General features: G+C 36.2%; 1 protein-coding gene across 1 annotated transcript in view; it reads left to right on the top strand.

Moving 5' to 3' along the window:
- CNTLN (centlein) overlaps window positions 1-15,685 on the top strand; it is a 194,148-nt gene that overhangs the window by 93,752 nt on the left and 84,711 nt on the right. The window contains exons 10-12 of the mRNA XM_065745640.1: window positions 54-116; window positions 5,261-5,382; window positions 7,684-7,809. Of these exons, the coding sequence (XP_065601712.1) occupies window positions 54-116; window positions 5,261-5,382; window positions 7,684-7,809 (311 nt within the window). The remainder of the gene's footprint in view (window positions 1-53; window positions 117-5,260; window positions 5,383-7,683; window positions 7,810-15,685) is intronic.

Genomic DNA, 15,685 nt, shown 5'->3' with positions numbered 1-15,685 from the left:
TTTATAATCCGGTGTTCCAACTAGTTCAACCATGTCCTTGTTTTATTCTCCAGGAACCACCTGTGAAACGTTCAAGGTCTCTGTCCCCGAAGAGCTCTTTTAGAAAGTCAGAGGAGGTAAGGAAGCTCAAAATAGCTGAAAGGAAGATTGAAAACTTAGAGACCCTAAAGCTAAAGGTGAATGTAAAAAAAATTAAAATAAAATAAAAAAGCCCCTACTAAAATAAGACATACTCTAGTTACAAGCTTGCAGAGACAAAGATGTACCAAAATAAGCAAGCATTTAGAAACTGTAAAATGCACATATGGTTTTAAGATTTTTAGCATAAGAGCATATTCTCCATTAGTATGTCTTTTTTTCTTTACTGCAAAGAATCTTGTGTTGATATTCCTGAAGTCCTATGACAGCCTAAATTTCTAGCTATTTTTTCAAGAATACATGGTTTTTAAATTCATTTTCAAATTTTGTTTCTGAGAATAAACATTCCAGGAAATCCAATTATTCATATAGAAGTAAAATGAAGCACAAAGTATAAAGAAAATATTTTATTGTACAGTTAAGCTAGTATTTTAAATTCTGAAGTCAATTACTTGGAACAGATATTACCCCTTGTACTCTTAAAAGTTACGCCTCAGAAGAGGTTGTTCAAACAGATACTGTACAGAGAAATAAAAATAAAAAAACATAGTTGGTAGAAAAGCTTCACTGAGCATATATTACAATTGCCAATTTTCTAGGCTTTCATTTGTTTATTTGTTTGTTTGCTTTTCCTGAAGAAAAAAAGCAGAAACATTTAAAATGACCTATTGGTTTCTTGTTCCACTTCTCAATGCCTCTCAAATCATTAAACAAAAAAACCCAAACTCAGTCATATTTTCATGAACATCCACAATTGTTTGCAATTCATTTTCTCCTTCTATTCCTTTTTTTAATTTGTTTTATTTTTTAATTTCTGGTCATGTTGATCAGAGGCATGAGAGATACTTTGAGTAATGTACCTTAAAGTGGTACACTGTGGCTGTATTGAACCTACTTGGATAACTGTCAAGTGTAAAATTCATGGAGTCTTGCAAGGCATATTCTTGAGTTCCCTTCTTGTACTGCTATGTGATAGGTCAATTTAGGAGTTGTATTTTAGCACAAGTGGAGGTTTGTCATGCTGTATACTTGAGAGAATATAACCAATAATCTTAAACACGCAAACACTATGTGTTTAGGAAAGATGATTTGGATTTAAGTAGCTCTTACAGTCTGTCTTGCTCTTAGTTCCTTCGGACTTGGAAGATTCATTTTGTAATTTCTCTCTGTTGGGAGAGAGGCAGGTCCTATCACAGAATCACAGAACTGCAGGGGCTGGAAGGGACCTCTATAGATCATGGAGTCCAACCCCCTGCCACAGCAGCTCCCTAGCCCAGGTTGCACAGGTAGGCGTCCAGGCGGGTCTGGAACGTCTCCAGAGAAGGAGACTCCACCACCTCTCTGTGCAGCTGTGCCACTGCTCCGTCACTGCACTGGGAAGAAGTTCCCACGCACATTTGTGTGGAACTTCCTATGCTTCAGTTTGTGGCCATTTCCCCTCATCATATCACCACACACTGCTGAGAAGAGTCCAGCCTCGTCCCTTTGCCTTCCTCCTGTCAGCTGTACCTGAGAGTGTGCCTTTGACAGGCACTGTGTTTTTTAATCCACGGTGGCCTGATGATTCTAGCACTGTGTTGCTCCACCCTCTGCTGCGAAAGATAAAACATCAGTGTATATGATTATTCTAACTAATACAAAGTTTCACTCTGCTTGGGATTTTCTTCTGGAAAGGGAAGTTGAAAGAAACACTCTGATTTTCTTAGCAAATATAGAAGAGAAGATATTGTTATTCTCTGTTCCTAACTTCATGACACCGATCAGATACAATTCTTGCCTTACTGCCTTTCCCATTTTTTTTTTTGTTTATTCCTGATGCATAACTTAGGAATATGCAACCTATACAAGGGCTGCTCTGACAGGAATGCCTCCTGCGTTATTCTGTTGAGGCAGATGCTGGTGTTCTGGCATTAGAGGATGAACCTTCCCACCAGTGTTATATTTTGTTGTTGGGGGACAGATGGCAGAAGTGGGGTACTCTTGTCAGAATGGTATCTGACATAGAAGGGCATCTGAGGCAATGTTGCGTCACTGAATTTCTCCATGTGGAAAAAAATGGCACCCACTGGCATTCATTGACACTTACTGAACATTTCTGGAGACCGAACAGTGGATGTGAACACAGTGTGGCGGTGGGTAATGTGTTCCAGCAATAGCAGCAGTGACATGCTTTCATGCAGGACGCATTGAAGGTCACCATACATATTTTTAAGAGTGTGCCATGCAGGCTCTTGTTCATTGCTGGCAAGAATTCATACTGGTGCATATGTTGCAAAACAGTGTCTTGCAGCTGAGAATTTGCTCTCTCAAACTATATTACTCCACTTCTTGTATCTGTTGTAGTTTTCATGGAAATGAAGTGGAGGCATTACTTTCAGAGCAGTGTACTTGTATTGCAAGTATGGGATCTCATCATTTCTCAAATCCATGAAGTTCTTAAAGGCTAAATCATATACTTACCCATGAAACTGACAATAAGAGCTCCTTTAATTTGTCTAGCCAAGTTGGTTCACTTGTTCTGTAACATTATTTAATTGACTGAAAAAGCTGCAGAGGCACAGGTCACTGTATTGAGATATCTTGTGTCACTACACACAGAATTCAGTAAGGCCATGCCAGCATGGTGACAAGTAATGCTAGAATAACATAAAAATAATTTTATTGGTACTGTATATTTTCTGTATATTAGCCTCCTAAAAAAAGAAAAAGAAAGAAAAAGATTTGAATGGCCTTATTTACAATTGATGTTCCAGTGGGTATTAAAAAGAAGCAGAAAAAAGCAAGGGTTCATACTGGGATTTTCCATTTCTCATCATCTCAGTTCTAGCCAGGGAACTTTAACTCCTACTGTACTTAGTAGTAATACAGACAGAACAATTGTGTAAGTTCTTATAACTTCAGTGTCCATAGTTTTGATACAGAATCTGCTTCATTTCTGCGCACCAGGACATACTGAAACATAACAGAGCATCCTTAATTTCAGTCTTCTTTGGGAAAGACAATGTCAAAGCTAATAAGATTGTTTGATGGATTTTGAGTGACATATTGTCAAGTTGGTACTTAAGCTGTTGCCCACTAAGTATACCTTTGCCTTGAAGGAGTAGGAGTTTGGTTGTTGGAAACTGTGATCTCTGGAATAATCCAGAAAAAATAGCTCTGACTTTTCAGGGAAAGTCACCAAAAGCAGCAAGAGAACTTCACTTATATTTTTCTCCGTCTTGTAGACTAAAGTTCAAAAGTTCTGCAGAGTATTATAGCAAAATATATAAACTAGTCTTTAAGGGAAACTTAATACATGATTATGTGAGAGAGAAGGAACACTGTTAAACTTAGTTGTCATTATAACAGGATGACTTTCATTGGTGGTTGACTACTTCCCCTTGCAGATTGGACTTTACCTATCAGTGTGTGACATGGTGTATTACAGCATGGCTGTGGAGAGATGGAGAATAATGTGGAGATCCGCTGCTGAAGATGGTTACTCACTACATAGAAAAACTAACAAGACAGCTTAATTATTATATAATATAATTAAATTAGAGATTGAACTAACTGAGCTTATGGAAATAACAGAGTAAATATAAAGTTCTAAAGCGATTAATACTTTAATAAATCAGATTGATTAGGACAATTACTTGTCTAATTTCTTCCTCGGCAAGAGCAGAGCAATTGAGGAAATAACTGTAAGGGAAAGGATAATAAAACAGGTAAAACAATGAAACATTTCGATTTATGAAATGAACAGGCCGTGGTCTGCTCTTAGTTACACCTTTGAAAATGCAATGACACTAATAAACTTCTTTATATTTTATAATTACGGTCTTTATACTGAATAGGCTTTATACTGAAGATACAACTTTGCACTGTTTTACCAAACTTGATTGATTTTCACTAGTGATATCAAACAATCTCATTTCATAAGTGGTAGCATATGAAATTTCAGCTGATTTGTTTCAGCTAATGTTTTTTCAGCTCTTTCATGTGTCATGAAAACTGGGCTATATTTCAGAAGCTATATTTAGTCTAAGTATCTTGTAGTTAGCACTTCCTTGGAAACCCTTTCCATTTTTTTATATTAAACTTACTTCTTATTGCATGTGGGCTCTGACTGTCAGACCCTCTTATTTACTGGATAATACTGATAGCCTTCCTTGAATATAATATATATAAGAATGCATATAATGCATACAAATAAAGTATTGTGATGTACGCAGACCTTAAGGAGCTTATTCTGTAGTCAATGTACAAGCTGAGTACTTGCTCAATAGAAAATGCAGCAGTGAGCACAGATCTTCCTGGATGCTGTCTGGTAAATTCTTTACTACTCCAGGCCAGTATTCAACTTTCTTCACACTACAGAATGTCCTTGCTTTTCTTAATTTTATTTTACTTTTTTGGGGGGGTGGGTTTCAGAGCACAGTATTGTCACTTATGGAAACATGTTTTTTAATGATTTTTAAGTTATTGTTTCCAACTTTCATGATGCTATGCCTTTGTATGAGTCAAGGCACATCTTATTTTTTCATTCTCTATGAAATAAGTTTTTTATTAATAAAATTATTGTCAGTTTTGTTTATCTTCCTTTTTTGTTGTGTAGCTATTGACCAAATTCTGGGTTTTGCAGGTTCATAGGTTCATATCTATTCACATAAAAAAAATATTTTTTGAGGAAACCCTGATATCATTGAAATTATGGAGGGTTTTTTTTTTTTGTTTTTCTAAAGTGGATTTAAGTGCAGCCAGTACTTTTCCTCAAAAATGCAAAGATTACTTTTCAAAATAGAAAGAAAAGTCATTCAGAGGGAAAGACAGAGCCAACTATCTTTTTTCAGTCTGTGTATTTTTGGGTATGTTATGCTGATACATTCACAAGATGAACACTGATATTTTGATAGTAAATTTTCTACAGTTTCTAAGCAACATGCTAAAAAAGTTTTGCCAAATTTTCTTAAATTAACATTAAAAAATAGTGAATCTTTATTTGACCTCAGAATCTGTTGTTCCTTGTATTTAAGTTTAGATTTCTTAGGCTTTTAACAGCTAAGTAAGTAGAAATTTTTAGATCTCCGAAATTCTCTTGCATTTTGCCAAACTGACTTTGTTTCTTTTTGGTGCTATTTAGACTGAAGAAACTGATGAGCTAAGAGCAGCCCATGAAAAACGCAAAGAAAGGCTGCAGATGTTACAGACCAACTACAGAGCACTAAAAGAGCAATTAAAGCAGTGGGAAGAGGATGGTAGCAGGTAAGTTACATAGCTCATTAAAAACATTTCCCTTACACTAGAAATCTGAACAAAATTATTATGTAGGCATTCAAACAGAATTTGATTTCAAGCAAGAAGCTGATATGTGGTAATCTAGTCTTTGTTAAAGCATAATACATGGCATACCTCTATATAATTTCAGTTATAACCAAGAGTAAAATGTGTTGAGCTGACACCTTGACGTATTTTATTTAGGATCTCATTCTGAGTCAGTACTGGACAGAGGTCTGCTAAGGCTGCTTATTAGGCTTGTCTAATTCCCCAGCTGATTAATTTGTTGACTGTGTATGTTTTGAATCTTCTATAATGGAACAATTGCTCCTTATGTTTCGAACAGTTTTAAAAATTTTTTTTTCATTAAACAATAAAAAAATAATAGCCTCTGTATGAAACATTTAGTGATTCAAACATTAACTGAAGATAATCCTAAAATATCCCTTTTAACAGAGAAAATAGAGTATGCGTGTGAAGAGCAGGATTTTTTTCAAGTGTTTAATGACAAAATCAAATATTTCTGATCATTTTATAGAAATTTTGCAGTAACATATCTTTATGAGAGGATAAAAAAGAAAGTTAAAACTAGCACATCAGAATTTAAATAGTGAATATTCTATGTGTAATTAACCATTAAATTCTGTACAGAACAGACAAAATTTTTTGAAGAAGTTTGTTTTTGGAAGACCTTAGCATAGAGTTAGTATTATTGGTAAAGAGTTGCATTTGAAACAATGAAGTCATTTCTGTCACTTCAATTCTTAAACACTTCTGAGTACAGATTTTGGGCACTAGTTCAAGGGAATCCTGGTGTCCTAGTTCCTTTAGTAGGACTTCAGCAAGCACCTACAGTTTTGTGAACACATATTTTACTAGAAATAATTCTTTCCTTAATTAGTGCAACCCCGATTCAGCTCGAGACAGACTTTTAAAGTATATCTGGATGAAAATAAAGTAAGATACAAATCTACTACATGCATTGGTAACACAGGAGGATTCTTTTGAAATATAAAGGCACAAATAACTAAAAGATTTTTTTATTTATAAAAGAAAGGTCTTGTTTAGGTAGAAATAAATGGTAAAGAAAAATGAGAAAGGAAAAAAAACAGAAAAAAAAAGGCAAACTAAAAAAGGAGAGAGAAGAGCAACTCCTGTTTCTGTTTAAAATAAATGAGATCAGGTTGTGTTCTGACAGGAGTGTATCTGGAAAAGTAGATATGGAATGTGATATTACAAACTACTCATTAATCTGACCTTTTAAGTCTATAGTTAAGTTGAGCTAAGAATTAGGTTTGTTTTCTAGTTTTTATAATCAAAATAGAATTACATGAAGTATGATGATATTGAAAGGGATTTTATTATTACTAATATTATTTTTAATATGCTGACAAGAGAGAGTAGCCAAGAGACAAATACAAGCAGTCTGTCAATTGTTATACCTTATGTTATCATTTTGACATCTCAAAAAGCTTTATATTGCTGGTGTAATGTAAGCTGTGCGTTAAGGAATCAGAATCAAGTATTTATGTGGTACTTAATGATCCTCTCTGTGATGGAGAACCCCATTCTTTCTGATTCGTCATAGACTGGAGTTTGTTATCTATATGGCAGCTGACGGGACCTAATATACATGTCAGTATACATACAACTTCCATGGACATAGGTGATTGCAAAGATGATGGGACCTTATGAGGTTATGACATTCTCTGAGAATTTATTTCCGTGCCCAATAGAAATTCATATTGCAGAAGACTTTGAAATTAATGAATATTTAAAATATTCTTTATCTTTTTCTTCTAAATACGGTATGGTTTATTTCTTATTTTTAATTAGACAATAGATCAGCAACTGACTTAGGGTATTAACACAGCTTCTGCACTGGTTTTCAGGGGCATTTGAGGAGCTGGTGTCTCCTATTTTTTCTGCAAGAGATTGGTGTTGGTTTCACTTTTTGCTTTCACCTATTAGTGTTGTAAAGAATGCTGACAGAATAAGCCCAAATGATACTGATATCAATTGAGTGCATTGCTGCCATACAACTAAGGGTCCTGTCTCAAACTACTTAATGAACTTTTTTATAATACATTTAAGGTGTCACGCTTCACAGAATGTATGCCTCCATTCATCCATCAAGATTTGTATTCAATAGATGCCACAGTTAAGAATCAGTATGCTGTGAATGCAAGGATGTTTTTTTGTTGCTTTTTTTATTTTTTATTTTTATTATGGTAGTCCTAAAGCATGCAGTTATTTAAAACCAAACAACCTCTTTTCACTCACAAACAGGACTGCAAGCAGTAAAGGCAGATACCAGCGAGCAGACGCCTGCCAGCTTTGTCAGGAGGATTCTGCTGCTGTGAGGAGTGAACTGGCTTTTTTCAAAAGAGAACACAAAAAGCTATTGATTGAAAAGTGAGTTTGCTTCTTAAGTGGTGTTTACATTAAGAACCATGCTGCTGTTTTTTTCTGAAGGTTGTGCCTTGCAGGCCACATGAAAGGAATTCCTTGTAAAATTCCAAGATAAAACCATCTTCTGCCAAAAGCAGAAAGGAAAACATCAGCTCTTTTCTCCCTCTTAAATCAGTGACAAGTTACAAGTTTGCTAGCACTAACAGAAACTGTATTCCATGATCTAGGGATTGTGTTAATTAATGTGGCTCTCATCTGTTGGAGGTGTCGCTCTTCATTAGCCTGTATTTTACACACTGCCGTGCTTCATTTTTGGAATGAGGTGGTGAGGGGATAACCTAGCCAGCCATCCTTGTTTGATCTCTGTGATACATACGCAATGCAGAATGCCTCAGCTCTCTTGGTTCCCTGCCCTGTCCTGCTAATCCCAGCTGAGCTCATTATGGTGTAGCCTTGCTGCTACTCCTGGAGCCAGAGCTGTCCAAGCTAATTACTGGTAGCAGCAGAGCTGCCTGTTAAGGGTCTGGTGTGGATCTGCTAACATGGTCCTTGGTAGTGACCTGAAGAAAGCACGAGGGAGTTGCTCTCTTTCTTGCTGTGCACAGCCTGTCCTTTGGGTTTAGTGCTGATCCCTTCACACAGCTCTTTTAGCTGTAGTAAGTGTAAAACTTGGTGAAGGAAACTCTTACTTTAGAAAACATACAGTTTGCTGCTTTGATCTCGTAATTCATAGGCGATTATACTCAACCAGGCAAAGTAAGAAAATGTCCTTTTATACCAGACAAAAGGAAGTTAGTATGGTATAATTAGCCCTTTGCTGCTGTTTAACACTTTCCATAAGTTAAGTTGATTTTTTTGTTATGTGTGGTTTAAGAATCAAGACATTGTGGAAACTTCTATTCATACTTTGTTTTTGTCAGCATTAAAGAAAATGTGTTTTCCCAGTGGGTCACAATACAAACAGATTTTGTGAAGATATCATGAAGGCTGCTGTCACAGAATTTCAACAGCAGCAAATTGTTTTGTAGTAAGTTCTTGTGAAGCTCTTGAGCTATTTCAGAATATTATGAGCACTGCTCCAAATGAAATGCCTTCTGTTTTTTTTTTTTTTACATTGACCCACAGTGTCAGGGATGTTGGTGGTATGGCAGTAGTTTGAACCTTCCCACCAATATTCCTTTCTTATTTGTTGCTGTGCAACAAATGGTAGCAGAGGGTCAGTCTGACAAAATGTCATCTGACATGGAAGTGCATGTGAAGCAAGGGTGTGTCACTGAATTCCCCCAAACAGGTGGTGATGGATACTCCATCCATGGAGATGTTCAGGCTCATGTTGATTGGGGTTTTGAGTAGCCTGACCTAGCTTTAGATGTCCCCGTTCATTGCTGAGATGTAGGACGAGATGATCTTTAAAGGTCTCTTTCAACTCACATGATTCTGTGATAAAAATGTGTACCCCCTGACATTCATGAATGGTTGCTCAAAAGTTATGAAGACCAGACAGTGGATTAGTGCACAGTGAGGTGGTAGGTGGTACATTTCAGCAGTAGTGACAGCAACAGTGGTTTACCTCTACTGATGCAGATATTAATAGGTGTAGCGTACAAGCTTTTATTCATCACTGGCAAAAATGCATAGCTAATTGTGATGAGAAATACCCACACTGAGAAATAGTGTCTTGTAGCTGAGAATATCCTCTAATAGCTAGTGTTATTTTATGCTTTATGTCTACCATGGTTTCCATGGAAAGAGGCATCACTTTTGGAGTGACAGTACAGTAGGACCTACAATACAGTATTGGAAGTGGCTCTGTTGTATTCTATGTTCTTTCATCCTCTAGATATGAGTTTATCCTATAGTTATGAGCCTATTTTTGTCACTGAATTGTCACATCTTTGCCATTTTACAAGTATCACAAAAAATCATCATATATACTTCTTTTGTTTATTTTGAGTTTCATGTAGGAATGTGCATTTTCCTGCCATACATGTAATTGCATTTGTAATTCTCCTATCACTAATTGACACAGTTACCATAGACAGCATTAACTCAGGAGCAATAATGTGAAACTCAGGTTCACACAAAGCTATGAAGATTGTGTCTATATTGTGCATGCTTTGAAACTGATTCATTTGGACTATTGTTCTGTAGCTCCTTGCCGTCAGATTTTATGAGGAACACTCTTAGGCCTCATACACTGCATACACTGCAGATCAGTGGTCTTGATAAGATAGTGGTGATGTGGTGCTAAGAAATAGATGACTTCTTCAAAATATAGAATTCTCAAACCATAATGAGTTATTTTAGTTTTTCCAGTTCTTAGTAAAGAGCCAGAACACCACTGTGATAATTAAGGTGGACCTGTTACGTGGAGTCAGGTGTTTTTTGGCAGTTTAGCTAGGTAGCTGAGTATGGAGGGAGACATACTCCTCAGTAATTTTTTTTTATCTGTCTTAAATGTCTGTGTCTAATGAAGACAGTCTTTAACTTGTTAAAACAAGCTAGCACTGAAAGACAAAGTCAATAGTACAGTTAGAATACTTGTAGATCTGTGCATAGTGCCCCTTCATGTTACCACTGTTCTTACTTGAACTCTGTGGTTATAGAACGTATCCTGTAAAGCTGCATCAAAAGCTTAAATGCATGATTTTAGAAGCAGTGCAGGCAAATCAGGCTAGCTCACAGTTATTGTGGATGCACTCAGTTTTATGGGCTCTTCTGAATGTTGATTTAGATCGCACATAAGTGAAATCCAACTAAACATTACTTAAAGAAGACTACTTGAGGATTTTCTTCTATTATTTCTCTTTTATCTTTAACAGATGTAATTTAAATCTGTGAATAGGTTGGTGAATATTAGGAAAGCAGGATTATTTTTTGTTTCTTTGGTTTACCTGTAAACATTTTACTTCTTTCTTTCTCAACGCTTTCCAGTGATAGAATAATAACATAAAATGTATTTAATTCATGAATATCTTGCTCTGGAAGCAGTAGTATAGGAGAAGCAGGAATGCTCATTCATGTGTGTCCCAGGTTCTGAAATAAGCATACTATTAACAATCAATTTATAAGTTATGAAATCATTTTAAAAGTCAGGACAAAAATGAAATTGCTTAGAAAGTCACTTGTCCTGGTAATCCCTATTTCCAAATCTTTTTGAAGTTGGTAAAAGGACTTTGTTGCTGTCACTGCCTTCTGTTTGATCCTACCTTTTATTAAGTCTTTTCTTCACCACAGGTAGGAATTGCTTTGACTGCCATGTAAGCTATTGAACACTGTCCCCTTTTCAAGTTGGATACTAATGCAAATTAAGAAATGTGGATTTTAGGACCTTAGCACATGTTTTTGATAATTTGTGAAGTTTTTTGTTTTCATGAAATTGCAAATGCTTAATGTCTGAATTATATATTGGTGAATGTTGACACAGAATGTGTGGCTTTGTTACTACTATGCTGTACTTTTTGGTTAGTAAAGAATATTATGTACACTCTGTACTACTTTGCAATAAATTTTATATTTCATAGCCATGGCCCACATCCTCTTCATGATCAACAATATATAAATTTCAGCTATTTGTATTTTTATAGAAAAAAGTATTTATATTAATACAGTCCATTATAAGGAAACTGGAATTGGAGTGTCTTCAATAAATGTATGCAAATCATTTTACAGAAACACAGGTATATTTATATGCATATATGTATCTATATATAGATGCAAATACACACACTTTTGTGTATGTGTAGTCTAGTTCTTCAATTCTTCATAGAATCATAGAATGGCCTGGATTGAAAACGACCTCATAGATCACCTAGTTTCAAATTCCCCTGCCATGGTCAGGGTCGCCAACCACTAGACCATGCTGCCCAGAGCCACATCCAGCCTTGCCTTGGATGGGGCATCCACAACCTCTTTGGGCAACCTGTTCCAGTGCTTCACCACCCTCTGAGTGAAAAATTTCCTCTTTACATCTAGTCTAAATCTCCCCTGTCTCAGTTTAAAACTATTCCCTCTTGTTCTTTCACTATAAACCCATGTAAACAGTCATTCTCCATCCTGTTTATATGCTCCCTTCAAGTACTGGAAGGCCAAAGTAACACCTCTCCAGACTCATCTCTTCTGCAAGCTGAGCACGCCCATTTTCCTCAACTTTCCCTTACAGGAGAGGTGCTCCAGCCCTCTGATCATCCTTGTGGCCCTCTTCTGGACCAGTTCCAAGAGCTCTGCATCTTTCTTGTGCTGGGTGCCCCAAGCCTGGACACAGTACTCCGGATGTGGCCTCACAAGAGCTTAGTAAAGGGGGTAGTCACCTCCCTCTCCCTGCTGGCCACTACTTTATTAATGCAGCCCAGAATTTAGTTGGCCCTCTGGGCGGCAAGCATGCACTGCTGACTCGTGTCCAGCTTCTCATCCACCAGAACCCCCAAGTCTTTCTCCACAGGACTGCTCTCCAGGAGTTCTTCCTATAGTCTGTATAAGTACCTGGGATTGTTCTGGCCCAGGTAAGTCCCTTGTCAAACTTAATTGGGATAGTTCATTTACAATTCTTGTTATCAAGTGCTAAGTGTTACCGTAGCTTTTGTAGATTTCTGTTAACAGATATTTGTAGACATTTTCTTCCTAGTCAGCTCAATCTTTGTATCTATATTATTTAGATTTTCTTAAAACTCAGGTTAAATTAATGTACAGCATGTCTACAGTGTCACAGTTTAACTTCAACTAGATTGGAGACTAACTAGTGTGAATCACTTTGTCATTTCCATGTTACGTTACATTTACTTAATTGTTAGAGTAGAGAGATACCCTCTCCTTTTGCCCTCTGGTGTACAGACCTTGAAAAGATATTTTGGAATATAAGTAAACTATTATGACAGCTTTACAATTCTACCTCTTCTGTTCCTGGTTGCTTTGTAGGATATCTTCTAACTGATACCAGCAATGTTGAATTCTTTTCAGTGGTACATTTCTTCACATAAGAAATTGTCAGAGAAGTCCTTATCCTTACAATTAACTTGAAATTGATTGTCTATATGGTTAGTGATATGCAGTTTCTAATAAGAAGGAAATGTTCCAAGTGGAAAAGAAAGCCACATCGTTTGAAGAACCTTTTGTGTTCATTCTTTCCTCTGAGTGCCCAGGTAGTTGTGCGTGTTATCCATTTAGGAAATATACTCTGGATCTTTGAAATATTTGAAATCCCTGTAAGCTAGCTAGTGCCCTTAATTTTCTACAGAGGCCATTTAATAAAGGTTTCTTATTCAATCCTCTGGGAAAAGAAGGCCACATGATTTCTGTTTTCTTAGACTTTCTGGAGTAAATGCAGCTAGTCTTTGTTCTTTGTGGTTGTATCTAGTAGATTGTAGTGAGTTGGCAAGAACCTAACTTGGGACCAGCTACAGCTCGTGATTCCCCTTGTCCTCTCAAGCTGTTAGAGGACGATTCTGAAGTTAAGCAAAATTTGCTATTCTGAAACAGTAGCAGTAAGAAAGATGAAGTTAGAGCTGATTAGTCCTTTTTTTTTTTTTTTCCCACAGCAAACCTAAAAAACTGCAGTTTTGATAATCTTGACAAGTCTCTTTAGCTAAACAGTAAATGTCTGGTCATCAGAGTGTTTTAGTTTTCAAATTTTCATTGTTGAGTGCATCATCTACATCTTTGTTTCACTGATAGCTAGGTCCCCCACCTATTGGGGCATCCGTTGGAGAACAAAATTCATTTGTGCTATGTCAGTGTTAGAAACTGTCACCCACAGAGTATAACCTCTCTGATGTATATGTTAACTGTAAACCATTTTTTTCCTTGAATTTTAGGATTGATGACATATAGGAAGTTTCTAAATATAAAATATTTAAATCTAATGATTCTAGTCTCCTGTTAACATTTTACTCTATTTAGTGTATTTACTGTATTCAGTGATCGTAGAGCACTGAAAATTCAAATACAGAATATTGGCTGACTGTGCTGCTTCAAAATGCAGTTTTTGCCATCTTGGCAGCCAGGGCACACTACTGGCTCATCCTGAGTCTTCTGTCACCAGAAGCCCAATGTCCTTGCTGCTAAACTGCTCTCCAGCCAGTTGCCTCACAGTCTGTGCCTGTGTCTAGCATTTTATTTTGTTGAACTTCATGGCACTGCTCTCTGTGACTTGCTGCCATTGACAATTGATGAATACATAAAAATAAAAAGTATGTATTAAAATGAAGTACTAAATGCATCTTGTTCAACTCTACTGACTGTTCATAGTAAGAACCTTGTGAATCTACAAGGATTATGCTTTTGTTCAACATATAGCTGAATTCAGCATACAGTGGTATTTTTCTGCTTTCCTTTCATGGTGCTGATTCTGAAAGGGAAATATAAAATTTTCAAATTCAGGTACATCTCAGCTTTGCCAGTAGCATATAGATCTTCAAGACTGAATTTTGTGGTGACAATAAGTTCCTTCAAATACAGCAAAACAATATTTTACTATGAAAATTGTGAATCAACCTTTATATATGCTCATCCTCTTTCTTAAAAAGTTCTGGAATTCCAAAAACTCAAATGTTGAGCTAAGCAGCATGATCTCTGTAACGAACTAGTTGCCTCTCTCATGCTGAATGAGGCAGAAGATATGTACACTGACTAATAACATGTTTTGCTGGTTTTGGGGGGAATTATTTCTTTTTTTGAATTTGTAATGAATTGTATATACTGAGTGTGGTAAGAAGTGTTGCTATGTTTGCTTTTTTCAACCACAATCACATGAAAGTGAATTCGGACACCTCAGAGTTTCTCTGAAATTCAAATATTTCACGGAATGAAATAATTTAAGAAATTGGTTTGCAATTTTATTGAAAACATACTACTCATACCAAAAGCAACCTGTAAGTCGTAGAGACTTCTGAGTTTATATAAGGTTAAAAGCACTGATATGACAGTAACACTGTCTCAGTATTCATGCAATGGAGTCCTTAATCTATGTGCATCTCAGCGGCATATGGGTTACAGTGGTAACCCAGTGTAATGATCCTTCAAGTTGAGTCCTTTCTTAATTAGCTGCTGGTAAACTTTGTTTATGAAGCAGTTCTCGTGGCATTTTATGGGAATGAAAAATCCTAAATAGAATTGATGATTATAATTTACATTAATTTGTTTTTGTTAACTTCACGTCAGATAGACGTCATGCTACAGTAAATGAAAGAAAAAACATCTAGAGAAAATATAAATTTGGGGTATTCGTTTCTAGCATCCTTTTACAAGCTAAAGGTTGTGCTGCATGTTGAAACTATTTTAGTCACTAGCTGCTAATAGATTTTTGTTTTTGAAGTAACTATTAATTTGAAATATATCTCAGAACTCATTCTTGACAATGATGTTACTGATTACTTTTTGTTATCTGAACAGATTCTGGATGGGGGTGTGGTAGTTGCTTTTATCTTTTCTTGCACCTGAACGTGGGTCGTAGATCAGACAGACTTTACTTAGCATCAGCAGATATCACTTCCTGCAATTTTCATCTATTCTATGAGTGACTGAATTTGGGAACAAGAATGATAAAAACATATATGGGGAAGTGAATGTGTGAACTAAGCTCAACGACAAGGTATAGTCAAATACTTTCTTTTCCTGGTTAATTAAAACTACAGGTTTCTTTGTAATCATTTATAAACTGTAAGTTTACAATTTTCTTCCTATAAAAAAATCTAGTAAATCATTTGGATGGTTTGAATGTTCACAAAATGTAAGTAGTACTTTCTGCTTTATTTTCTTTTGGCAGCATTATCCCTAGACATATGTAATGGTTTTTGTTTTCTCACATAGTCTAGATCAAACACCTGCTCCAAGGTTTACTCTCACCTCCCAAGGCTGTCAGTTGACACATAAATATACAGCCCCA

This window comes from Cyrtonyx montezumae, unplaced genomic scaffold (assembly GCF_038088225.1).
Source record: "Cyrtonyx montezumae isolate F1298 unplaced genomic scaffold, pur_monq_1.0 scaffold_36, whole genome shotgun sequence".
Lineage (NCBI taxonomy): Eukaryota > Metazoa > Chordata > Aves > Galliformes > Odontophoridae > Cyrtonyx > Cyrtonyx montezumae.
The sequence above is the reverse complement of the archived record's forward strand: the minus strand, read 5'-3'. Positions and strand labels throughout refer to the sequence as shown.